This window comes from Labrus mixtus, chromosome 14 (assembly GCF_963584025.1).
Source record: "Labrus mixtus chromosome 14, fLabMix1.1, whole genome shotgun sequence".
NCBI lineage: Eukaryota > Metazoa > Chordata > Actinopteri > Labriformes > Labridae > Labrus > Labrus mixtus.
Window position 1 is genome coordinate 24,738,600 of NC_083625.1, and position 26,100 is coordinate 24,764,699.

At 40.9% G+C, this 26,100-nt stretch overlaps 1 protein-coding gene across 1 annotated transcript; it reads left to right on the forward strand.

The window, feature by feature from the left end:
• The first annotated feature begins 10,955 nt into the window (after nucleotides 1–10,955).
• dgat2 (diacylglycerol O-acyltransferase 2) lies at nucleotides 10,956–26,086 on the forward strand. Its single transcript, XM_061055964.1, has 8 exons — nucleotides 10,956–11,324; nucleotides 14,173–14,301; nucleotides 14,575–14,682; nucleotides 15,607–15,677; nucleotides 19,066–19,270; nucleotides 21,729–21,903; nucleotides 23,619–23,821; nucleotides 24,555–26,086. The coding sequence occupies exons 1-8, from the start codon at nucleotides 11,285–11,287 to the stop codon at nucleotides 24,707–24,709; spliced, it is 1,086 nt and encodes a 361-aa protein (XP_060911947.1). The 5' UTR covers nucleotides 10,956–11,284; the 3' UTR covers nucleotides 24,710–26,086.
• Nucleotides 26,087–26,100: the final 14 nt, after the last annotated feature.

Sequence of the window (26,100 nt, forward strand, 5' to 3'; positions counted from 1 at the left end):
ACAAAAACAGGAATGAACAACCACCTGGACCTCAGGCTGTAGTGACTTGGGTTGGGAACCAGTTGCTCGCTGGTAAAAGTCCCAGTGCGTACCCAAAATATGGAAGTTGGTCAGGTAGCTGGAGAGGTGCTAGGTCACTATCTGAGTACTGCTGATGCGCCCTCGAGCAAGTCACTGAATCCCTCACTGCTCCCAGTGTAGCAGCTCCACTCTGACCTCTCTCACTTAATGTCCACTGGTCCTGTTTGTACATGTGTGTAAGGTGTGAGAGGCATTTTTTTTTAATAAAACAGAATTTCCCCTCAGAGATTAATGAAGTATGTTAAATCAATATTTCTTTTAAAAATCCTGCACAAAGAGAACTTTTAACTTTGTTATTTTGGTGAGTTGATAATATTCGTATTTGAATATAGGATGTTCATGCAATAGAGCATTTTCTTCCCTTATGTAATAGAGATAGATAAATATTGATACCACCCTCATATCTGATTAAATATAAAACTGGAGCCAATAGACTGTGAGCTGAGCCGAGCATTTACAGTGAGAGGAGCCAAGAGGTCAAGAACACGTCTAGACAATGACCCAAAGGAGATGCATGCAGGTTTAACGCTTTGGATGTTTTACTGGATGCAAAAAAAAAGAAGATGTTAGTCAATTTACAGGTTTTAGAGGTGCTGGTAAGACAGTTATTATTTTTATTGTTATTTCAGGTTAGCTATAAAAGAAACACTTATTGATCCCATGAGACACACACACACACACACACACACACACACACACATACACACACACACACACACACACACACACACACACACACACACAGGCCTGATACAGAGACATGCCACATAAAATTCCTCGACATGCAACTGTGGGAGCCAAAATACAGCAAAGTCAACCGGGTTGTCTACTGTCCACAGTCAGGGTTCATGCCGTACTTGAACTGGTCACCCTGATCGACCAGCTGCATAAAAAAAAACATGAATATCCTCAAATGTTGAACTATTCCTTTAATGACTGTAAGAGAGTGCCACAACATGACAAACTAGTTAAACAGCTTAATATCGATGTCTCTATCAAAGATAATATGAAGTGAATGTACTGGACACCACTCAATAGGCCTGGGCGATAAGTCGGTCAGACACTCAATAAATATGACTACGTGTCACATTTATTGTTTTATTACAGATTAAACTCCACATTTAAAGTTGAACGTCCAGTTTGGGATCTCTCTCCGGGACGATAAGAGCATCTGTGAACTTTGTTAGACACTTCTATTCCACATGGCAGCTCTGATGTTACCAAATGAACTGACTGGCAGCTTGGGCAATGCCCCGAAACTTTCATCACCGTCTGGACCAAATGTGTGTGGAGGGGTGTGTGTGTGTGTGTGTGTGTGTGTGTGTGTGTGTGTGTGTGTGTGTGTGTGTGTGTGTGTGCGTGCGTGTGTGTGTGTGTGTGTGTGTGTGTGTGGATGGGTGTTGGTCTGATGAAAGTGCTGACTAAGAGAAAAAGAAACTTGCACCTGCAGAAAAAGAGAATTGTGAAAGTGTTTAATTTCAAAATAAAAGAGCCTTTTAATGACGAGAGACAGAAAATGAAAATGACTCTGTATGACTCCAACAGCTGAGCTGTCTGAGAGGTTTTTGTAAAAAGTAAAATGAGAGATTCAAGGGTCAGCAGGGTTATTCTTTTGCATCTACGGTGCACTTAAAGCAGTGGTACTCAGACTTGTTAGACTTAAGAGCCACATTGACCAAAAATTTTTTTTTGCAAGAGCCACAATCAAAAAAACCTCTTTCTTTCCTAAAATATGTGTGGGGAAACACAGTGACATGACTAGCAAAGAAACATTTCTGCTGACAATGTTTCCCTTTTTTAAATAATTACTTTGGATTTTTGTTTCCAAGTAGGACCTAAAAGAGCCACAACTAGTCCCAAATGAGCCACATGTGGCTCGAGAGCCGCAGGTTGAGTATCACTGACTTAAAGGGACCAAATAGCCTGCGGTTAATCACGATTACAAAATATGAATGCATTAATTTCAGACCTTTATTGATCGTGATTCACTCGTTAATGCTAACAGCCCTAATAGTTATTCATCTTTCTTATAAATGTATACATACATGTTCACTCACATACCAATGACGTGTCAATGATTCACATATTGTTATATTATTTATAGAAACAAATAAGAAAAAAAAAAATCCTAAAGAGTCAAAGCACAAATTGGTCAATACTTTTTTTTTTTTCTCAGTATTATTTTTGGGCTCTTTTAATTTAGTTTTTAACTTAGTTTTTATTCATTTTTCTCATCAACAACAGTACAATATGAAAAATATTTCCTTTTTTTTCTTTTTCCAGCTGTATAGTTACATTTGGATATTAAGCCAGCAGAAATAGATTACAAAAGTAAGATACAAACCAAAATGTCCACTCCAAAGAATATACATATACACAATAATACACATGAACAAACTACAAAGTACATAAATACATGTTCATAAAAGTAGAGGAGAAATGAAAATCATAAATAAAAGTTGTAATCATAAAGAAATAAATTATAATCCAGACAAAGATATCATGTGTCAAAGTACAGGTGCGAAGTCAACCACAGGGAAAAATGGTGCATGATCTTGGTCTGCGCCCAAATGAAACATCACTCTCTATTGCGTTAGTAAAGCCAGTACAGATCGTTTGTGATTGTTGTGAATGTTTCTTTTTGGAGTCTTAATTGGTATGTAATTTGTTCCATTTGATAAATGTCCCAAACTTTCTGGATCCATACATTGTAAGTGGGAGGGTCTGGTTTCAACCATGGTGATGCAATTCAGGGCCGCCGTTTGTTTTAGAGATAGGACAGTGGATAGAGTCAGAAATCAGGGAGAGAGAGAAAGTGGGGAAAGCGTGTGGGAAGGAGGCCCCAGGTAAGATTTGAACCCGGGCCGCCTGCTTGTGGCACCGGCAGTCTAGTGGTTAGTTCTGCTCCCCATGTACAGAGGCTGTAGTCTGTAGGGTTCAAGTCTGACCTCTGGCTCCTTTACCTCCATGTCGTTCTCCACTCTCTGTCTCTCTCTCTCTCCTCTGATTTCTTTCTGACTGAATCCACTGTCCTGTCTCTAAATAAAGACTTTAGATTCTGGAAATAAACAAACTGTATGAATATACTCAATATGAACATTTTCTCCGTATCAAGAGGAGAGTAGATTCTCTTATAGATCACTAATAGTAAACAGAACAGATCTATCAGTTTTATATCCTTTAAGATTCCTGCAGAGGTTCAATCAAAAATCTGACAAATTCAATCATTCAATGTCAATCAGTCGAGTCGTTGATATAAGGGGCGTTCTAGCATCGAGAGGTGTGTCCCCTGGTCTGCTGTAGGGACAAGCTGTTGTTGATTGTTTGTCTCAGGTGGGTGTGAGTCGGGTCAGGGTAACAACATCATCGACTTCTTTTTGAAGACGGTGGTCAAAGTGCAGAATAATCTAGGTGTTCGCTGAGTCGTATCTTATCTCCACCCTGTCCTTAACGGACAGCGCCTGTTTGTCAACAGACCAGATGTGTGTGGAGATGTGCACATTTTGCAATGACAGTAGTATACCTCCCTAAGGGGGCCCCTTCTGACAGCACTCCCTCTCATTGCCCTGCCCTTACTTACTTTGAAAATCAACATTTGTCAATGAAAGTGACTGAAGAAAAAGTCGAATAATCTGTGTGGGAGTGAAAAAAGAAAGAGGACGACGAGTAAGCGTCAGGAACCTGGAAGACATATTGGTGATGAATGCTGACTGGAGGGGCCCCCAATGATTTTTTGCCAAGGGCCCCAACAGACTCTAGAATCACCACTAAGAAAACAAAACATCAACACCGTCGACTCAGAGGAAACACACACAACGACTGGTGTCAAATTTTTCACAGGTTTAGAAGACTGAAATATGATATATGACAGCTCGGTGTGTCAGAACAACAAATGAAAGCTTGCAGGATAACAGAGTCCTATCTAGAGATGATATGCTATCTGCTCCACAGATGCAGTCGACCTCACACAGCATGTCTTATATAAGAACGTGCAGGAACACCACACACAGGTATTAACTCATTACATTAATCGAGATCATGAATTACATAAAAGGCAATGTGAGTCAGTGCAGCTTTATTTATACGGCATGTTGATAACACAGAGGGCGTTTCAAGTGCTTTACACAAGTGAAGAAAGTACAAGAGAGGCGAATGAAGTCAACCAGAAGAGAAAAATCAATCAAGGTGCATTTTTTCTTTTTCAAAACGTTGGATTTAATACAAAAAAATTAGAATCAGAAATAGTTTTTTAATCTCCTGGTGCAAATTTGGGCATTTTAGCTTCTCAGATACTGAATATAAGCTTGGCCAAAAAAGGGAAATATAATTTAGTCGGTAGGGGTTAGAAATATATAAATATGGGAATTATACATATACAAATAAAGATAAAGCACAATATTAAACCCCATAGCCTAAAAATGTTGACATTTTAGTTTCTCTGATATAGAATATAAGCGCCTTCTGCCCAGATCAGGAAGTCCCACCCCCCAACATCGAGGTAACTCAAGAGACAGAAGTAAAGATTATAAAGTACAACATAGATGAGTGTTTATTATCTTACAATGAATAAACTGTGCACACTTCATTTAAACAATGTAAGACTAAATGAAAGAATAAAAACTGATAATCTAAATGTGTTAATTGTGTGTGTGTGGTTGACTGTGATATAAACATGTGTTGGTGGACGACCAATGAGGTGAGAGTGATATTAGCCGTGTGGCCATCAAACCCGTGCATACAGAGATTTCTTCAGATTCTCGGATCATGTCCTGCAGACAATGCAGTCCCCCAGATTCTCTGCAATTTCACATTGAGAAACTTTTGTCTCGATTTGTTACACAATAGTCCAGCTCAGTCTTCCACAGGGTGATGAAACCCTCCCCGTCCTTACTTCAGAGACACTCCGCCTCACTGTCACTCACCCAATCATGTTACTAACCTGTTTCCAGTTAAACCTCATTCACTAACTGAGGGCTTTTCATTTAGCATATCACATCCTCTCCACTCTGTTGTTGCCGATGTCCAAACTTTGTTGAAACATTTTGCAGGCAACAAATGGGCTAATCACTTTTCTGATAATGTGCTGCATTCAGGTGCTCCTCGGACGGTCCCAGTGTCCGAGTTGGGAAGTCGTTCTTCTGACTTCAGTGTGTTCACATGATTTCAGTTTGGAAAGTCTGAATATTGTAACAACAACATCAAACAGCATGGATACTACAAAGAAGACATGTGAATGACTCTGTTACAAATTATATTTGATTAAAAAGTGGATGTGTAATACGTGACTTAATCAAAAGTATCTTAACATTAACTTAACATACTTTGCCCTCACAAAACACATCAACCAAGATGAATTTAAAAAAAATCTGAAAACACAAAATCAGTCAAGAGCCCATACCCAAATGGGAATTCCTACCAAGTTATTAAAGTGCAAAGTGGAGGTGTGCAAATGTGCAATTCAAGTGCAAAAAGAATAACAAAGGCTAATTGTTGTTCAACATATTCATTGCACTTGGTACAAATGAGACCTGGAGTCTTTTAGTCTTCCTCACAGGAGCTTTAAAACGACGACCTGAGGGTAAAATGTCAAACTCACTGTGAATATGACGTCAAGTTGGCGTCCCATGCTTTCCCGAGTTGTTGCTCCATCTTGATCAGGTGTTCATGGACATTTTACAACTCGGGAACTTGTTTATCCGATGTGACCGACATCACATGAATGCACATATAATGCAATTTCATAGTTTCAATGTTGTCTTTGTGTTATTTAAATTAAATTAGGGATTTCAATGTTCACATTTTACACAGTGTCCCAGCTTTCATGAGAAATAAGGGTTGTACATATATAAAGAAAAGGAGTACGATAAGTAGTTTAAGTAACAAGTAGCAGAGTTTAGCACATTGTGAAGAATGAAGAAGAAAAAAATACATTGTTGTCCGGTCTAGTGTAGTTTGGTTTTTGCACAGATGACTGTCAGGCTAGATGCACCGTCAAAATAAATCAAAATAAATCACAATAAAGGATGTTTAAGTGAAGCAGGTAAACAATGTTCAAAGGTACAGGAGAGTAGACTTCTTGATTTAAATTGGAAAGTGCAACAAAGATAAATGGAAACCTCGTGTCTTCTGTTTGCAGCAGAGAAGTGAAAGGTCACTTTACCAAGTTTTGGATGTGACCCAAAGTTCAAGCAGAGATACAAGAACTGATTCAAGAACTGATGTCAGCAAAAAGGAAATAAAAACTCATTGAATGAAGGCCAAAAGGGTTTGTAGAGTTTGTCAAATTAACACAAAAGCCTTGAAATGGTGAAGCTAAAAATCATAGAGATGAAATGTCTGATGTAAAGTAGTATGATTATATCACTGATGTCCCAAACTGTTGGATGTTGACATTTCTCAACTGCAGCCTCATGTCAAGGACTGAAAGACTGACTTCAATCCAAAGCAGCCTATAACTCTTGGGCCGGATCCCATTAGATATCTCATATCAGTTTAACATTGTGGGATGAATTGCATCAGATACAAAGTGCAGACACATCGCTGCAATCTTTCATCAATGATCCTGAAATACAGAGCAGGGACCCTTCAATGCCTGGTTGTTACTGTATGAAACTTTTATTGAAACTATGAACTTTTTGAGTTCAGCTGTGTTGTAACAAGATTTCAGGAATCAGGAGTGAGGGTGTTGAAATGGTTTTGGGCTTCTTTGGAATCTGCATGAAATGTGTCTGCTAAATTTAGACCTGAGACTCACATGAGGCAAAGTTCATAATCAAAGCTGAACAGATAGTTACTCTAAGGTGAAATCTTTTATATAAGAAGTGAGCGTACAGTTTTTATATTTTCTGCTACTTTCTTTTCCTTTTTAAAGTTTTATTTTGAGGCTTTGAATGCCTTTTAAGGAGACAGGACAGTGGATAGAGATGGAAAACGGGGAGAGAGAGAGCGGGACATGCAGGAGAGGAGCATCAGAGTGGATTCTAACCCGGGCCACCCGCTTTGAGGACTACAGCCTCTGTACATGGTTCGCACTAACTAACCACTCAGCCACCGACACCCCACTGCAGTACTCACATTTTCTACTCTCTCTCTTCTGCGCTCATGAGGAACACAAACTGTTTTATTTACTGATTTATTTGGTTGTTTTTTTCTTTTTTTGGAGAGTTAGGACAGTGGATACAGTCGGAAATCAGGGAATGAGCCAGAGACACAGGTCAGATTTGGCTGCCTATACACGGTGCGCACAAACTAACCACTTGGCCATTAGCGCCCCACTGCCCCAATTTTCTGCTCTACTACACTCATGAGGAAATACAACATGTTTAATGTTCAACACCTTTTCTTTTTCCGGAGGATTAAAAAAGCTTCACAGCTCATTGGGTTCTGATGTTTTTAGTTCGGGACCTGGACTTAAAGCCTGTAGTTCATTTTATTTCTCACAGATGTTTACAGATGTCATCCCAGATGATTTAGCTGGATTGTGGATAATTTTTCAACACTGCGCATCAAAAGTTTTTAGAAAGTCCTGCAGTAACTGTTCAAACATGAAAGGACCAGAAATGTCTTTGTCTTTTTCATTATTAGGAGAAATGTGCAGCAAAGTCAGAAACAAAGCCAATTCCACAACACATTTGAATGTATCCTCTTAGGTAGTGTTATGTTGTTGAATGTTGCATATTTTACACTCTTCTAACTCAAAGGCTTGACTAGGGACAAGACATTGAAATGAGTAGCTACTGTCTGTGCAGCACATCAGTTTCAAACTGTCCCTGTTGAATAAATACATTCAAATCCAAATCAAATACAAAACGTGCTGCAAAGGTTTTCTTTTTTTGCTTAGTGTCTGCAGGATTTCTATGGTTTTCCATTTTTGGGGCTTTTGTTATGTGTTTGTCCTTTTCAGCCACCATACATGGAGTATCACTTGATGAATCAGAGGGCATCTTCTGCATGAATTTGTAAGTGTTTTTTTGTGTGTGAAATGTTAAAAAAAAGAATACCAAATCATCTGATAAGACATCAAATTATAAAAAGACAATAATTGTTACACCTTTAAAAATGAGGCCAAATCCAAATATGCCACGAACCTCTGATCCTCCATGAGGCACTTACCAAATTCCTTTTTTTACATGGCAACGTAATCTGATATTATTATATTTCACTGTATTTGTATAAAAATCTATTACTGTAAGTGCAAAAGTAGCTCCAGATATTTATCTTACAGCTTAAACAATTCAATGCTTTTTCTATGTTATTGCAACAATAAATATATGAACATCTAATATAAAGTTATACATCTGATAAATGTCTCATGTATCTGCAGAATTATCTCAGAATTATTTTTTTCAATCCAGCTTGGCACTTTCCTTAAGTTGGATAATGCAGCAGGACTTTCACTAGAGGTGTGTTTGTTCTCTGGCAGATAGAGTAGCTGAGCGTCTCGTCGGTGCGTGCTGGCAGACTCATTAGCTGGCAGGAGATACACACACACACAGAAACGCACAGACACACACAGAGCAGGACTCACCTGCAGGCCTGGACAGATGGCAGCCGCTGCAGACTTACATAACACAACCAACACACAGCTGCCCACACTGTGAGGTCTGCAGGGCACCACGGACAAGTCCAGCAGCAGGACAACCAATGAAACCTCTCTGTAGTGTTATATGAGGAGAATGACATACGTTTGTTAAGTCTTTTATTTTGGAAGCTATATAAGTAACACTAAATAAATCAAAAGAAGACATCACAGTGTTTCCCCTAGGTTTACAGCATGGTGGTGGGGGGGGACGACGACGACGACACACACACCGACACAAACACTTCTTGGTGACAGCTGTCCTTTTCTATGTATCCTTAAATGACTTCTTTCCCTGATTTCCGACTCTTTCCACTATCCTATCCCTGCAATAAAGGCACAAAAAGCCCAAAAATAAATCTTTAAAAAAGGCGGGCCGCCCCCCTAATATAATGGTAGGGGAAACACTGCATCGTGTGACATTTGTGCAGTGGTTAGGGCTGTTGCCTCATAGCGAGAAAGTTACTGGTTCAAATCTCCATCTTGATTCAGACCAGGGTATTGTTTGCATGTTCTGCCCGTGTATGGAGATCCGGCTTCCTCCCACAGTCCAAAGACATGCTGGTTAGGTTAACTGGTGACTCTTGATTGTCCCGTAGGTGTGAATGTGAGTGTGGCTGGTTGTTTGTCTCTGTATGTCAGCCCTGTGATTGACTGGCGATCAGTCCAGAGTGTACCCTGCCTCTCACCCAATGAAAGCTGAGATCAGCTCCAGTCCCCCGTGACCCTGAATGTGAAAAGCTGTATAGATAATGGTCGGATGGATCAAGTGACACCACAAGACAAAAGTGTGACTAAATTAGTGAGGAGTTTTTATGTAGTTATGAAACAGACTGAGATTAATACTGATGTCTCTTATAAAAATATAAAAGAGACTATCAGCAGCTAGATTGTACTTTTTAATGCCTATAACCTCTCCTGTGGGGGAGGTGTCAGGGGAAGTGATTAACAGCACCCCCGTTTTTATTACAGTTTCCACGGCAAAGATTGTCAATGTGCTATACATTTGACTGATAAGCTGTTTAGCGAATGAAGCAGACGAAAGTGTTTGATGATACTTTCATTTCTAAGCATCGATGCTAACTTTGTGTTACGCTCAAACTCAAACTTGTTGCCATCTTCATTTGGCTTGCTGTGCGTAAGTACGGCACTCCCTTAGCCGCTAATAGCCCAGTTACCGACATTGTGTTAACAAAGTGCGATCCAGTTTCCGGGTGTCTTCGGGACGGAGGCTGTAACAAGCTCTGATGTCACTGAGGTCAACAACACTGTAGCTACATCCAAAATTAGAAATTAGCGGTATCTTTTTGTATCCTTCGCACCCTGGCACTTTGTTCCGTATGTTTCAACTTGATCAAAATCATAATTTATTTAAACAAAAATTCCATTCTACTTTCACAATCTGAAATGTCTTGCAAGTGTCCAGAATGAAAGTAGCAAGTAATATTAAAACGACATACATGCACACCACTAGCAAAGCGGTCGAGCAGATAGCGGTGAAATAGAACGTTTCTCAGTCGCGTGGAATATTTGAATGAGTGGGCGTGTTCTTGAAGGGTGGGTGTGTCCATGAAGAGGACGGCTGCAGCTCTCCAGCGCTCGGAGAGGGAAGCCTCTGTAAGGCTCGAAGCCATCTTGTGAAATTCTTGGCTTCAAATCGGGAAATGATCATGTGGTTTGCAGAACAAGCCGTTTAGCGCCCTCTGCAGACTCATCCTGGGATTACGCCAACGTACGTTAATAACCTCATGATGTGAAACTTCGCTCAAGTTTAGTCTGAGCATCCAGCATTGTAACACTCTATGCTGTGAGTGCTGAAATGTGGATCAGCATAATAGGTCATCTTTAATAACCATATATAGGATACTGTATGCAGAAAAAGAAATGTTCCAGTGCTGAAATAGAGGTTTGTAAATTAATTAAAATGATATTATCCCATGCTATATGCATATTAGAAATTAGACAGAGAGGTAGTTTTTTAGTTCACATTACCTTAACTCTAAATGTCATTAAAATGTAAATGTAAACTATAAAATCAATTTAAAATCAGGTTAAACTGATTTTTTTTTATATCATCCTTTAGTCATCCTTCAATCAAAGAGTCTTTTTATAAAAATGTTGCATTTAGCCTATTTTTTAAACACAGTTCCTCTGTGTCCTCCCAACATAAAGATTCCTGCTCATCTGGTGAAGAGGTGAAGGCAGGACTAATGGTCAAAACAACTTGGATGTTTTTCAAAGTGTAACCACGTGACTGCGCCCATAAATACAGAGAGAGAGGCTCGGCAGCGACAATTACTCCAGACACACTGCCTCCTCCACCTGCCCAACCAGGCTCCTCTACCTGCAGCCACACACCTCTCTCTGCTCCTGACACCCTGGGTGTGTGAGTCTCATCTACAGCCTCTGGTGTGAGTGTGTGTGTGTGTGTGTGTGTGTGTGTGTGTGTGTGTGTGTGTGTGGCTCCTCCTCCCGCACTGATTAAATGCCCGCTGCTCGCCGCTCTCAGTTGCAGTTGACGGGAGTCTTGAGAGTGAGAGGAGCTGTGGAGTTGGACTTTTATCATCCTGACAGCAAGAGTCAGAGTTTCTTCTCTTACACCACCCAAAGAAGAAGAGATCAGCTATGAAGACCATCCTTGCTGCCTACTCCGGCGTCCTCAAAGGTAACTCCGCTGGTTCTGGGATCAAAAGTGTAAAAAAAGAAAAGAGAAGGAAAAAAAAGGCAGCAGCATCAAACAAACAAACAAACAAACAAACAAACAAACAAACAGAGGTGGTCAAACATCTCAAAATATAGACATTATGATTCATTCTGCAAAAATCATTGTAGAGGGAATGCTGCAGAAATGAAAACCTGGAAACTAAAATTAATGTTGCTGCATTCTTAAAACTCCAAATCTTGTTTTTTTCTTACAAATGATGAAAAATAAATTAGTTATTTAATGACTTTTAGCTTGTATACTTACTGTATAGACACTGCAGATGCTAATGGGATGCAAAAAACATCCCTCCAACAATCAGTGGAACTCATTTTAAAATGGCATATTGGACCCCTATTACAGTTTGGCTATTTTTGCAGCATTCCCTGTAATTGCTGGAAGTCTCCTGCTTTACATTGAACCAATGAATGTTGTCAAATCTTTCCATACTTTGACATATTTCATCACAATGTGCTTTAAACTGTACAATCTCTGTTATTTAAATAATAGATGGTATAGAAAAGTACAGAGGCTAGAAAAACCCATCAGTACTTCAGTCATATTATTTTAACAAAAATTGCCTTGACTGAAAGAGAGAGAGAGAGAGAGAGAGAGAGAGAGAGAGAGAGAGAGAGAGAGAGAGAGAGAGCGCTGCCTAAATTGCTCAAATATTGTATTGAGCAACGTTTCTGTGCAATTCAGATATTATGCAGGAGTTTGCGTGCAAAGTTTGCTGATTAAAAAAACAAGAAATTCCCCATTATTAAGTGTCTGGACATTTATTTGGGTTTCCATGGTAACGAAATAGGTATCAATATCCTCTTATTTATTTTTTTACTACTCAGGCTATATTGAAGTTCAAAAAATCTGTAATTGTGACAACCATAGAGCAAATACAACCATCTTTGTGATTTAAGCTTTACAATTTTGGAACTAAAACAGATGAACCTCCTCTACTTCCATTTCTTTTTAACGTGTTTGATTTGTGAGCCATGACTCTTTTTTAATCTGTGTTTACTTTAGCGATACACTCAGTAGCTGCTCCGAAACCTGTCACTTTTCTTTATCACAATGGGAGTTTAAAGTTCAGATACATTTTACTCTATCAGTCTATCTTATTTCTTTGAAAGCTGAAACAGTCTTTTACTTTGAAATTGGCCCATCTTTCACCTCGGTAGGTAACTCTGCCAGGATACTCCAGTCTTATTCCAGATATTTAAATCCTCCTTTAACTACAGGTGAACTTTAACAGTAGCAGTTGAACAAAGAGTGTGGTGTGATTTATCCTCACCACTTTCACTGAAATCTCTTTTTTTTTTTTTTTATTGAAACACCATCAAATTACAGGCAGTACAACAGCCTAGCGAATTTATTGAATGTTAAACCCAGCTATCCCTCTACCCCCCTCTCTCCCCACCCCCCTCCACCAGCCAACATGACAGTAATACACACAGACATAACATCCTTATTCAGTTAGAAGATCCTTTAAGCTCGATATTAAATCTGTCCATAACAAAATTGTGTTAGGTTTGCGCAACATTAACTCTTGCTGAAGATAGTTCCAGGTACGAAATGTCCAAAAAGCTCCGAAGCCAATGAGTCCTTGAAATATCATGAGGTGGTTTCCAACGCTGGACTACAATCTTCTTAGCAGCAGTCATGCCTGCCAGCCAGACCTTTCCCCAAAAATCGAACACCCCCGGACACTCCCATACAACATGCATAAAAGAGCCAACTGTTCCCTGGGAGCAGAACGAACAATACGGGTCAGGTACCAATCCCATTCGATGTCTGATTCTCGGTGTGAGATATGCTCTATGACAAAATTTCAAATGAATATACTGTGAAATCTCTCTTTCTGAGTGGAAGTCTTGCAGCCAGTTTGGAGAGAGGAGAATTCAATGAATGCACGTGCATGTCAGGGTTGTTAGAGAGACTTAAAAACATGTGAAATTTATCTCACATTATCTCAAATCCTCTCTGCTGCTTCTGATGAGTCTGCAGACACACAATCATTACGGGTCTTTTTTTAAGGACTTTTGGAGTCTACAGCTGAACAACGAAGTCATGCAACTCTGCACAAATAACAGGACAGATTTGGATCCACCTGGTTGCTTCATGTGCTGTGTGACTTGATAGTATTTGTTTACTTCTCTGTGTGCATTCTCTGGTGGTTTGATCTGGCTCACAGAGGGACTGTTAAGTGGACAGATTAGGCCGTGATTGTATCCCCGCCAGCTCCGTCTCTCTGCTCAGCGATAGCCTTGACGGAGTAATGGTATCTTAGGTGGAAGAGTATCACAGGTAAAAGCAGCAGCAGCAGGAGGAGGAGCACTGTGCTGGGTTATTTTCAGTGTGCACTGATGGGATTAGAGGACAGTGTTGTCCAGGAGGAGGGGGGGGGGGGGGCTCCTCTCTTATTGGCTCTCGGCAGTATGAGCTTGTCCAGCTTTAGTGGCTCTTAGTGTGTGCGTTTTTGCTCCCTGTTCGCACACAGTCCCCTCACATGTAGCTGCACTGCTTCACGTATGGCCTGCTGACTGAGGAGAGCTGGTGAGTAGCCGAAATCGAGCGACCGAGGCTTAGCTTCAAATGTTAATTGAAGAAATGGACTTGTTTGGCATCATGTTGCAGGAAAGCGTTGCTTTGTTGGTTTTTGTTTGGGACAAGAAAAGTGACAAAAATGCTTTTCACACACATCTTTTAAGGCGTTTGTAGCTTTCTTCTATAATCCACTCATGTGGACATGTGACATTTTGGTAAAATTCTCCTTTCCTGCACTGTTTTCACTTCTTGCACCTTTTTGTTGCAGGCACGGGCTCCAGCATCCTCTCTGCCCTGCAGGAGCTGCCTGTAGCATTCTGGCCCTGCACGTCCAAGATGGAGAAACATCTGCAGGTGATCTCTGTGCTACAGTGGGTCATCAGCTTCTTGGCCATGGGTGAGTGGGGGGAGTTTGTGTTTGTGTCATTTAAGCTGCAGGACAGCAGAGAAACAGAGACGAGCTAACCTGTCGTCTCATTATAGTCTCATAATGAGAAGGTCAGACCTCAGAGCCGCACTCATACTTGTGTCTGCCTCCTGATATCTTTCCGAGCCCTGAGCTGAATATCTAATCTGTTCTGTATCTTATGGTAATTGATTTCCCTGTATTTCAGTACCACTCACTTCTTTTACAATACTTGATTGTACTGTTCCTCCTCTCTGCCTCCAGGCGCTGCCTGCACGGTGCTGCTCATCTACATGTTCTGCACAGACTGCTGGATCATCGCTGCCATGTACACCGCCTGGCTCATCGTTGACTGGAACACCCCCAAACAAGGCAAGGCGTGACACAGTATCACTCTCATCAGCGACAAAACCATCAGTATTTGTAATCTTTACAACAGGTCAGATGACGCATTTTTTAGGGAAATGAAAATGTTGCACTGATTAAAAATGAATGGTTTAAAATGGTGTGACAGCACATGAATGAATGCTCTGAGACCTCTGGGTTACCTAAAGTATCAGTTTATTGATTTGTAATGAACCAACAAAGACTCTATTATTTGAACAGGATGTTTATCTAGTTCTTAAATTCTTCCTTTTAAAGATCATACAGATCACATGTTGTTATTACTCAGAGAAGGATGGTGATTCTTGGCTTTCTAAATGTTATGTTACACTGGCCAAACGAACTGGACTTTAGGGTTGAAGCGTGCTTGGGCATGGTACGGATGGCCAGTGTGACCGCGCCCTTAGTCAGTCAGTTCTGTCAGGTTTTACTTTGGTCAAGACCAAAATATATCAAAAAGGATTCGATGGATAGTCGTAACTGTTGGATGGACTCATATGGTCCCCAGATAACTGACTTCTACTCTCTCTGTGACACCCTTATGTTTCCTCAAGCATCAGCTATTGGAAGTTGTCATAACATTTTTGCATAAACTAATACTTTGTTTTATTTAAAACTAGTGGCACTTCAGCTGTAACTTATGTTCAATGCTTTAAAAATGTTAGCATGCTAAGCTAAACCTAAAAGGTTGAACATTGTAAACGTATACATTCTTAAACATGGATGGATGGATGGACGGAAATTCTGAAATTCTAAATTGTGAACATGTTAGCATGCGGCCGTTAGCAATTTCTCAAAAAACAGTGCTAAGCTAAATCACAGGCTAAAATGCTACCGAGAACATACCAAAATGCGTATCAGCTCTGTTTTTGAAGTAGTGAAGTGTTTTCTGATCTGTAATGTTCCCTTCAGGTGGCAGGAGATCGTCCTGGGTGAGAAACTGGACGGTGTGGACATATTTCAGAGACTACTTCCCAGTCAGGGTAAGTAACTAATCAGTCTCTCTGTGTGGGCTTTTTGAATCCCTCCCCAACACTTAAAAAAAACATAGAGAGCAGGGTGAAAGAAGATGTCATTTTAGCTGTAACAGCCGTAATGTGCGATGAAATGCTGTCCAACACTTACTTCTTCTAAGTTTCCCCGTATGGTTAGTTTTGCCTTGATTGAGCTTGTTAATTGATTTCCATTCCTGCACAGGTTTATAGATACGCTTATCAGGGGTGTATGGCGTATCAGCTGTCGGCTCCAGGCTGTTCCTTGTCCTGTGATGATTATGATGAGGGCCTGATGTCGGTGCAGAGTTTTAGACTTTGTCCGGCCTGATAGGCTAAGGAGCTGTGCCAGGCTTGTTTTGATCACGGCTTCTTTAGACGCGAGGACAAACCTGGAACAGTGTGTAGGAGAGGGTGTTATCACACACATTCACAGAGTATACAGTGTGTGTGTGTGTGTGTGGAGGGGGGTGGGGGGCTGTTACAGTACAGTACAGTAGCAGTGAGTGAGTAAACTATCAGTGAGGAAGCTAACGGTCAAGGACAGTATGTTTAAAGGCGTTCTCTGAGAATCTCTGCCTGAGTCAGTTTGCTGTCCGAAGATTTGACTAAATCATCACTTTGCAGTTTCTCATTAACTACCCCAAAAAAATCTACAATTCTAAAATTGACCAGACACTTTTGTCCAAGCAAACAAACATCAAAGTTGAGCTACTCTTTTCATTTTCAGTAACTTCTCAGAAAAGATATAACACATTCTCTGGTCAAGACTTCTCCAAAAAGATTATTAGCTTTTAGTTTAGGCTTGGATAGTATACTGAATTTCTAGAACAGATTTACAGTGAGTACGTCCGCCTCCTTTTTCACACATTGAACACATTGGTAAACACGACAGACAAAGTGACAACAGTTCTTAAGACCATATTTAAGCCTTAGCCTTGACTAGTTTCTACTTCTCGTTGTTTTCAGTTCAGGCCTTCTAACATTTTCTTAGAAAAGTCAGAGCTCACACGGCTGTTTTTAATTTGATCTCTTTATCGGAGAGAAAACCGGTAATTGACAGTGTTTGTCTATAAAATCCCCTCAGTGTGATCAGAAATGCTCTGCCCACCTCGTGATGAGATTATATACTGTTCAGAGAGAAGAAAGAGATTCAAGTTGAGCTCTCTGCAGCTGAACTTTGTCCGTCACATTGATCTGTACTGTGTGTTCTGTGAGGCCGTGTGTCTCAGCAGGTTGATGAGGTCATTAAAACAGACACCCAGACACTTGATGTCAGCTCTCTGTCAGAGAAAGTATTACAGCAGGACAACAACATAAGCCAACGTAGATATTTACTGTTGCAAAGTTTGAATGACATGTCGTCGTTACAGTACATGTTCGGCTCTCAGAACTGAGTGAGGGGTGCATTAAGTCAGTGTTTTTCAAAGTAAGGGTCCTAACCCTCTGGGGGGTCACTAGCTGGTGCTTCAATCATTAGTTTCAAGTTTTCTTTGAAACAGTGAGATTATCCTTTTATAAATAACGGTCCCATTTAGAGTAAAAAAATCGATAAAACAGGGTATGCTTTAGAAACCGACCCATTAATCGGCCAGCCGATAATACAAGCAGATATTAGCATATCAAGTGACTATCGGTATCGACAAATTTTATCGCAGATATGCAGATATTACTGGATTTGTTCACCAGTCAAATAGCATTTCATTTAAACTTCATTGCATTACACCAGCAGTTCTCTGTCACCAGCGAGGGCGCTATATGGATTACAACGAGCATCATCAATCTCCAGAGTGTCAAGCGGTGATGCATGTACATGTGCAGTTACTTTCTGTCACTGCACAGACTGCTGGATTACATTGAGGGATCAACACAAAAAATGGTGTATATCTATATATATTTATCTCTACAGATATCGGCCAATATATCGGTATCAGATTTTTTATTTTCCTAATATCAGTATCGGCCCTAAAACTACATATCAGTCAGGTCCTTAAGCTTTACGGTGTAGATGCTTCAGGGTTGTTGTTTTTTTTCAGAATCTCTACGATGGTCGCCTGTCAACCACCATTGATGCATTAGGTATCTGCCCTAAAAAATCGCATATCGGTCACAACCTAGTTTGCTTTATGGTGTAGGTGCTTTACTTTTTCTCTTTTTTTTCAAATCTCTACGATGGTCGCCTGTCAACCAGCATAGATGTGTTACAATGTGTGTCCACCCTGTTCTCCAAAAAGTGCTCACTTCTGGCTTCAGATAAAACAAAGATGGTGAGGTCAACAATGCCAGACTGGGGGCTTCAAAAAGGGGCTGTTCACAAACTAGTGGGTGACTTTGTAATGGCTACGTCCACTTCTTTTCATACAGTATCTGCTTTGTATCTCTGATGTGGAAATGCTGATCACTGACTTAATCTATTGAACCATATCCATCAGTGGTTACGCCCCTGAGTCATCATTTGAATATAGGCGAAGTGTTCTTTATCTATGATGAACACGTGATAATTATTTATGAGTTGGAGGCAAATCGGTTAAAGTCTGAAGCAGCCTTTAAGTCAAAGTGAAGACTGTAAGAAGTCTTCTGTGTGACTATACACTAAAAAAACAAAGAATCCTTTGTCAGATTAGCACTTTTTATTACAGTAACCAGTGACTCTTGTCTGGTCTCCATCTCTTCCAGTAACTATAAAAGTAGTTGAATTCTGTCTACATCCCTTGACCTGTTGTAACCCCGTCACAGCTGCCATGCAGGTCAGGTGGACTCAGCGCTGCTGTGAGGATCTTGAGTGTGATCTCTTTTGCTAATGCGATTATGCAACTGTTGTGTTTGACGAGCTACGACGGCGGCTCTGTGTACACATTGTGATGGATCTGAGTCTGCAGTGCAGATCGGAGCGCTCACTGTGACGATTAGGATTGTGCTGATTCTCAACCACCAACGTGAAACCAGGAGATTAACCTCATGCTGAAAGTTTGACAATGTGCCGTATTGTTGACAACCTGAGCAGGTGAACAACATTTCTGCTGGCTCACTGTTTTATGACTGTACATGAGGGTCGTGTTGGGTTCAAGTTGATAAGGATGTTCTCGTACTACTGAAACATAATCTGTGCCACAACACAACAACATCTACAGTAGGAAAAGTTAGTTAGTATGTTGAAGAGGCTGCTGCATTTTGCCTGTATGGGTGGAAATGTTAAAGAAAGTAAACATCATCACAGATATTTGATGTGATTGGCACACAGCTTCTGTTTTAAGCTTTCAGCCATATTTGTTTTCTAACAGTGCATGTCTCTCATCAGCTGTTCTCGGGGGTCTTACATTCAGCCCTCTGTATATTAATGAGTCTCACGCTGCTCCTCTTTGTGCCTCTCGTCCTCCAGCTCATTAAAACCCACAACCTGCTGCCCAGCCGGAACTACATCTTCGGCTACCACCCCCACGGCATCTTCTGCTTCGGTGCTTTCTGCAACTTTGGGACAGAGGCCACCGGCTTCACCAAGAAATTCCCTGGCATCAAACCCTCCCTGGCAACCCTGGCCGGAAACTTCCGCTTGCCGGTCCTGCGAGACTATCTGATGTCTGGAGGTGAGAGGACTTGAGAAAGTGTGGAATCTTGTTTAAATTCCTGACATGTCTCATAGCGTGAAGGTCTGTATCTGTAGGAGGGAGGACCTTTGAACGTATTGCACAGCTGAAAAAGCTTCTGTTTACTTGGATCTGCTGATTTGACTGACTGATAGAGCTCTAACTGTTCTGTTCTGAACGGCTGTTTGTTGTTCAGGCCTCTTCTTTGCCCATAGATACTGTACTTACTCTGAGGTCACTATAGGTTACTGAACATGTTGTTTCAAAAGGTTTCATTGATTAATGTGACCACGTAGTACATCTCTGTGTCCTTCATCGGTTGTAAATCTTTATTAAGATCTCTGCAGAAGTTGTGGAGCTTTAAAACAAAGTGTTTTTTTATTTAAACTGCTGTCAGGGATGATAAGAGTGAACACACATTGTTACTGAAACCTTCTCTGATGCATTTTTTATCTGGCCATGAAACAGACTGAAATTCAAACTACTTCTTCTTGAACTGCAAAAGCAGACAAGAAAATCAGTGACATCATTGATTACTTATTTTATGTTCAATACCTGGACCTGCCCGCTTCAGAGACCACAGCCTCTGTACATGGTGCACTAACAAACTAACCACTATGCTACCAGTGCCCCAAAAATACAAAATCTCTGGTAAAATAAGAATTACTGATTATTTTTACGAAGTATGAGCAAAACATTTTGCAAGCTGTTTGTAAAGCTAGCTATGCCTCAAATTAAATTTGGGGGTAAATGGGGTGCCGGACAGCCTAGCGGTTATGTTGCAGAAGCTCATGTGGGTTTGAATCCGACCTTAGCCCTTTGCTTCATGTCGTCCCCCACTCTCTCCTCCAAACAGTTCCTGTCCCTCTCTGCCCGCTGTCCTATCTAATAAAGGCAAAATAAGGCCACCAAAAAATACTTATTTCAGATTAAATGACTGAAACAAAAAACCCTTGAAAATAATAAATCTTGAAGCTACTGGATGTTCGTGTTGATCTTCATGACCCCTGTGGACAAAGTGATACATCTTATCTCAGCTGATCCCATCCTGAAAGTTATGAGATTGTACTCTGTGACGAAAAAGTCATCTTGCTGTCTTAAACATTTGAAAGCAACACTTTCAGTGAATCTTTGCTGTCAAAAAGTAAAAAAAAAAAGGCTGCTAAATGGCTTTGGTTAACACAGACCCTGTGGCAGTGTAAAGAGACATTTGAAAGAACTACATAGATGAAGTCATTCCTGTCACTGAGGGTCTGCTTAACCTTTTCTTAAGTCAATTTCATAACCAGTGTAAAACTCATAGGAGCTTTTGTGAGTTGGGAATGTCTTGCTGCTCTGAATTTGCTCCGGTGTAGTCGGCCATGTTCACATGTTCATGTCACTTTTATTCAAGTAACTCAAAGTTCTCCCTCACAGTCACAAAGATCTCATTCAGCAGACGTCTTTTCTCAGAAGTCAACTTCCTGTTTCTTGTCCTTTTTATCTTTTTACGTCATGAAATTATTTTCACCACTGATTTGTAGATATTTTGTGCAGAAGTTATGGATATAATGTAGAATAATGGAGGATACTGGGTCCTCCCTGTGATAGAGTGGTAGACTCCAGGTAAAGCCAGTTGCTGTCGAAGAGAAAAAATTGTGATGTCAAGGAAGGGATGCCACAAGGTCATCTTCAGGCACACTCGCTATTAGGCAATTAAGTTGAAGGTCACATTATCTGCCTTTTAAATAAGTCTCAGAGTTCCTCAAAACATGTCTGTGAAGTTTCTTGTTCTAAATCCACTCTGATCCTGTATTTGATCATTTCTATAAACCCCTATATTTCAGCCCTGCTCAGAACAGACTGTTTCTGTGTCTGTACCTTTAAATGTAAATGAGCTGTGTCTGACCACGCCCCCTCTCTGCAAGGGCTTGGGTGTTTCAGGCTTTCTTGCCCAATGCCCTATTGTTTAATGTGAGAAGGCAGACTATATAAATTAGTCTGACTGACTTTTACAATAATTGCAACAGAAGTTCAGGACAGTAGCTCAGTCTGTAGGGACTTGGGTTGGGAATCGGAGGGTCGCCGGTTCAAGTCCCGGCACGGACCAAGTCCGGAAATTGGTCTGGTAGCTGGAGAGGTGCCAGGCCACTTCCTGAGCACTGCCGAGGTGCCCTTGAGCAAGGCACCTAACCCCCCCACAAGCTCAGGAGCGCCCACTGTGGGCAGCCCCCTCACTCTGAGACCTCTCCATTAGTGCATGTCCATAGGATCCTGTTTGTGCATGTGTGTGTATTTCAGCCTATGTTTGTGTAGCATGTTTACTAGACAGAGTGTAAAAACGAATTTCCCCTCGCGGGATCAATAAAGTATAAATATTCTTGATTAGTCCATACATGGTGGGTCATTGAATTTGCCTCTTTTACACGTCTTCTTTTGTGCCGTTTTAAACATCTTTCTCGTCTTTTTTCCTCATCAGGTATCTGTCCTGTGAACAAGAACTCCATCGACTACCTGCTGTCACGCAACGGGACAGGAAATGCCGTCGTCATCGTAGTCGGAGGAGCGGCAGAGTCGCTGCAGTGCGCTCCTGGCATGAATTCTGTCACCCTGAAGAATCGAAAAGGCTTCGTGAGGCTGGCCCTGCAGAAAGGGTGAGCTGGCTGCACCACACTCAGACGCAATGAGGCCACGTGCAGAAACAACGACTAAACACGGCCTAACACATACTAATGTGATTCTCAGAGTCTGTGCAGGAATGAATAAACCTTGAATAATAATTCAGAAAAAAGGTTACCCCCCCAGAAACACGTCTTTTATGAATGTGTAGTTCTGCAGTCTAAGGCGGATCAGGCTGTCTGAGCTGGCAAGCAGGCAAACCCAAAGTTTCTAGCTAACCCAAAGGATCCAGAGTCCTTCTCAGATATGGTCGTGGATCAATGTTCACCTCGTCCAAAGAAGCTTAGAGCTTAGAAATATAGAGCTGGATTCAGAGCAACTAGGTTAGCATTCCAGACGAGGCTGTACAATAAGGTCACTCCTTCTCTAAATGTTACACATTGGATTTGATTCTTAATACATAGTGAGGGAAAGTTATTTTTTATTAGGCAAACTAAGAAAGAAGTGCACAAGGGCTTGGTTGCATGCACCTTATCCACAGAAGATACACCGATTAGATGTAACATAATGACCACCTGTGCTATCTAATGCAGCACAACAGTTCTAGTTCTAAAGTCTACTTTTATGAAACGTCTGCATTCTTCGTCTTTTCGTTGACATGGTCAGAAAGGTGATTTAGCTACTCTGTGTTTATCATGGAAGAGGTATTGGGTGGCGTTGGTGTCCTGGTGTGCATTAAAACACTCCCCTCGTGTATGTTAATGGCGAGGGGGGGGGGGATATAAGCAACACCTCTCATTATGTTCTGTCACTGAAAGGTTTTGTATTGCATTAGATTGCCTCAAGAATAAAAATGTTATAGCTGATCGGTGAATAAATTGAAATATTCCAAAAAGGATATAAAAGGGCAAAGGATGATAAAAGAGTTACAGGAATTAGTTTTTTATTTCCTTCCTGTTTCTTACGCTGTATCTATAGTATATGCTTAAAACGTGTGTTAGTGTGTTAGTGGTTAGTGAGGACGCCCCAAGAGGCTCGAGATTGTGCAGCCTGTGTTCAAATCTGATCTCTGCCTCGTCTCCCGCACGTCATTCCTCACTTCCTCCCTCCCTGATTTCTGACTCTATCCACTGTCCTTTCCATCTAATGAAGGCATAAAAAATCCCAAAAAGAGGACAGTTTATCAAACAGTCTTTGTAAAGCTGCTTGTTTATCACAAGTTCTCTCTGTATAAATAAATCAATAGCACTTGCGGTAGCAGTAGCGCTGTGTTATTCTAGGAATGGGCCGGTTAATGGATGTATGAAAACCCTCCAAGATGACGTCATTGAGCAGTTATGAATTTACTCGATTGGCTGCAGATTTTTGGAGGATTTAAGGGCAGATAGCGGGCCCGTCTGAGCAGGATCCTGAAGTGACTTAACTTGTCCTGTACTCGTGTAGACATATCTCTCAGTTCTGTGTTTTTTTATGATCAATGAGCCCTTCTATTACAGGTATGACTGTAAAAAAAACATAAAAATATCCAGGCTAATAATGCATGTTATATAAACAGTTACACAAGAAGGGTGCAAAGTTCAAGTTTCAGAGAGTGGAAGGTGTTGTTGTTTTTTTTACATTGATTTAGACTCCACCACTGGAACATGTCTGATAACTGATTGATATGTTTAAAATCTGTTCAAGTGTACGGCTTTGTATAGAAACATTCATAAAGGGGGTCTTTAGTTGAGCTTCTGGTGTGTCTCCTCAGGTCTGACCTGGTTCCGGTGTATTCCTTCGGAGAGAACGACGCCTACAAGCAGGTGATCTTCGAGGAGGGGACGGTCTGCAGAGCTGTACAGAAGAGGTTGCAGAAGCTGTTAGGCTTCGCCCCATGCCTTTTCCACGGATGTGGCCTCTTCTTCGGCAACTCCTGGGGCATCGTGCCTTATGGAAAACCCATCACCACGATAGGCAAGTGTGACTGCTGATGTTTACGTTAAAACAGGTCAACTCTTCAACAATACTCTGCTGTGGTGGTACAGTTTATTAGAGGACAATGAGTGACACATTTTGAACAGATAAGCAGAGCAAAGTCTCTATATGCTGAAAAAAAGAGAAAAATCAGACAAACGCTGAAGTACAAAAAAATGCAATTCCTCGAGTGTCCACTAGAGGCTGGACCAAAAGATAAGGAATCCCAATTGGACCCCATATTAAAATATCTAACATTAGAATACAAATATTTACAGACTGATTAAAAAAAAATGTTGGTATCAATAGCTAATTTCTTTATTAGTAAACACTGTAAGGGGGACAGAGAGGGAGACTGAAGGCCGCCTTAACTCCGCCTCTTTGCTTGTTTTCTAGAGAACATTTCTGATATTGCGATTGCCATCGTTCGGTTTCATCACTCTTTAGAAACCAATAGGTGACGCCACTGAGACTGCCTCAGTGATTTATACTCTCCATGGATGTTACGCACTTTTTATTCTAAGTTTTAACTTAATTATCATACATTTTCAAGGGTTTTAATTTCCCCAATGTTTTCATTCTATGTATTTTATTTCCATCTTATTTTTTAAATATATTTCCATCTTATTAAAGAGTATTATTTTGGGGGATTACTTACCTCCTTACATTCACTTTTTTGACGATGTAACCCTTTTTTATGTTCACTATTTAACCCTCTCGTATTCTCTTACAGTTGGGGAGCCAATCACAGTGCCAAAAATTGAGGACCCCTCTGAAGAGATGGTGGATCTGTACCACTCGATGTACGTCAAGTCCCTGCTGTGCCTTTTCGACAAGTACAAGACTCGGTTCGGCCTGAAGGAGAGCGACGTCCTGTGCATTCAGTGAGAGGACCAGAGGGTTGTTCCTGTTGAAGCTCTGAACTGTGTCAGCATCTCCAGACCCATCCGCCTCCCCCTTCCCCACCTTACACCCCCTCCCCGTCCAATATTGGTGCCTGGTTTGGATTATCTCTGGACTGCAGACTCTACACATGAGCACATTTGCTAAAGAAACCTTTGCTCTCTGCATCATATCACACACACATGTAGTCATAGTTCCTCCTCAGGCAGTGGCAGGTTTGAACTCGAGTCGCCTCTCCCTGCTGCTGCCACTGGGTTCATCAAGTCTGGCTTGGACAAAGCTAAACCAAATCCCACTCAAAAAAATGTGCCTTTCTAGTTTCTTTTTTTGTGAGGGGTCGAACTGTGTTATAAATGCAGAGGGTGTTACGGCCCACTAGATGGAGCTGGAGGGTAACGGAAAGGACTAAAAGAAGTGCCAATGTGTTCTTTCTCTCATATAATTCTCCTTTTTAGGATCCCATTGTATGCTGAATGCACAAACAATGCAAACCCAAGCTACCACATAAGTATTGGGATCATAAACCCAAAGATTAATTGAGCCAAAGACCTATCGTATCCCCACAGATAGCATGTATTTCTACTGTGTGTAAAGCCAAAGGTGGGGGAATTTACAGAGTGGATGTATATTGTGAATGCACAATACCTGTGTGCCTGTGATTTGTACAATGCCAAAAAGTATTAATTGTATTCTGTAGAGGGGAAAAGGCAGATTTCAGTGCCTGTCCCTCAAATGAATATTCCTGATGCACTTTTTGTAATGCTGAACAATAATGCCTTTTGAGAAGACAATTTTCCAAGACAGTCACAGTGCTGCTTGGCTTCATTTCCCTCTGTGTCCTACAGGTGTTCAGGTCTGGATGGGTGTGTTTAGTCTATGCAAGAAAAACGACAACGATGCCTTGAATCTGCGAGCATTTTGCAAAGTGTTGAGATGCAGTTGAAGATGAAGTTTTATAGGTGAAAATCTTGACGTTTGATGATTCCAGTTTACAGTGGAGCCATTTGTAACATTGCCATGGGTGCTAGATGAAAGAGATGGGATTGTACTGGTCGTGCAACTGGTATAATGTTATATTGAAGGGTGTCAAGATTACTTTTTGTGAAACAAGAGTATGTGAGTGGAGAATATATCCCTGGAATCATCAAAGTAAGTATGTAGATGGGTGGTAAATCATAAGATTGTCATTTGAAGAGCGATTTCCTCTGATTTCACCTCTGTGACTTCTTATAAAGAGCAGTGTAATCCATGTGCAATAATACATTTGCAAGGAATAAACAGCGAGACCTGTCGATGTGACAACTATAGCATCACTTGTCTGCCAATATTTAAATTAAAACTTTTTTTATGTTTTCAGAAGGAGATGTGTGTGTTTT

Bases quoted from the DNA above. Each gene is read 5' to 3' on its own strand.
- dgat2 (XM_061055964.1), top strand. From the start codon at position 11,285: ATGAAGACCATCCTTGCTGCCTACTCCGGCGTCCTCAAAG. The intron at 14,683-15,606 runs GCAAGGCGTGAC...TGTTCCCTTCAG, and splicing joins CTGGAACACCCCCAAACAAG to GTGGCAGGAGATCGTCCTGG. The intron at 15,678-19,065 runs GTAAGTAACTAA...CTCGTCCTCCAG, and splicing joins GAGACTACTTCCCAGTCAGG to CTCATTAAAACCCACAACCT.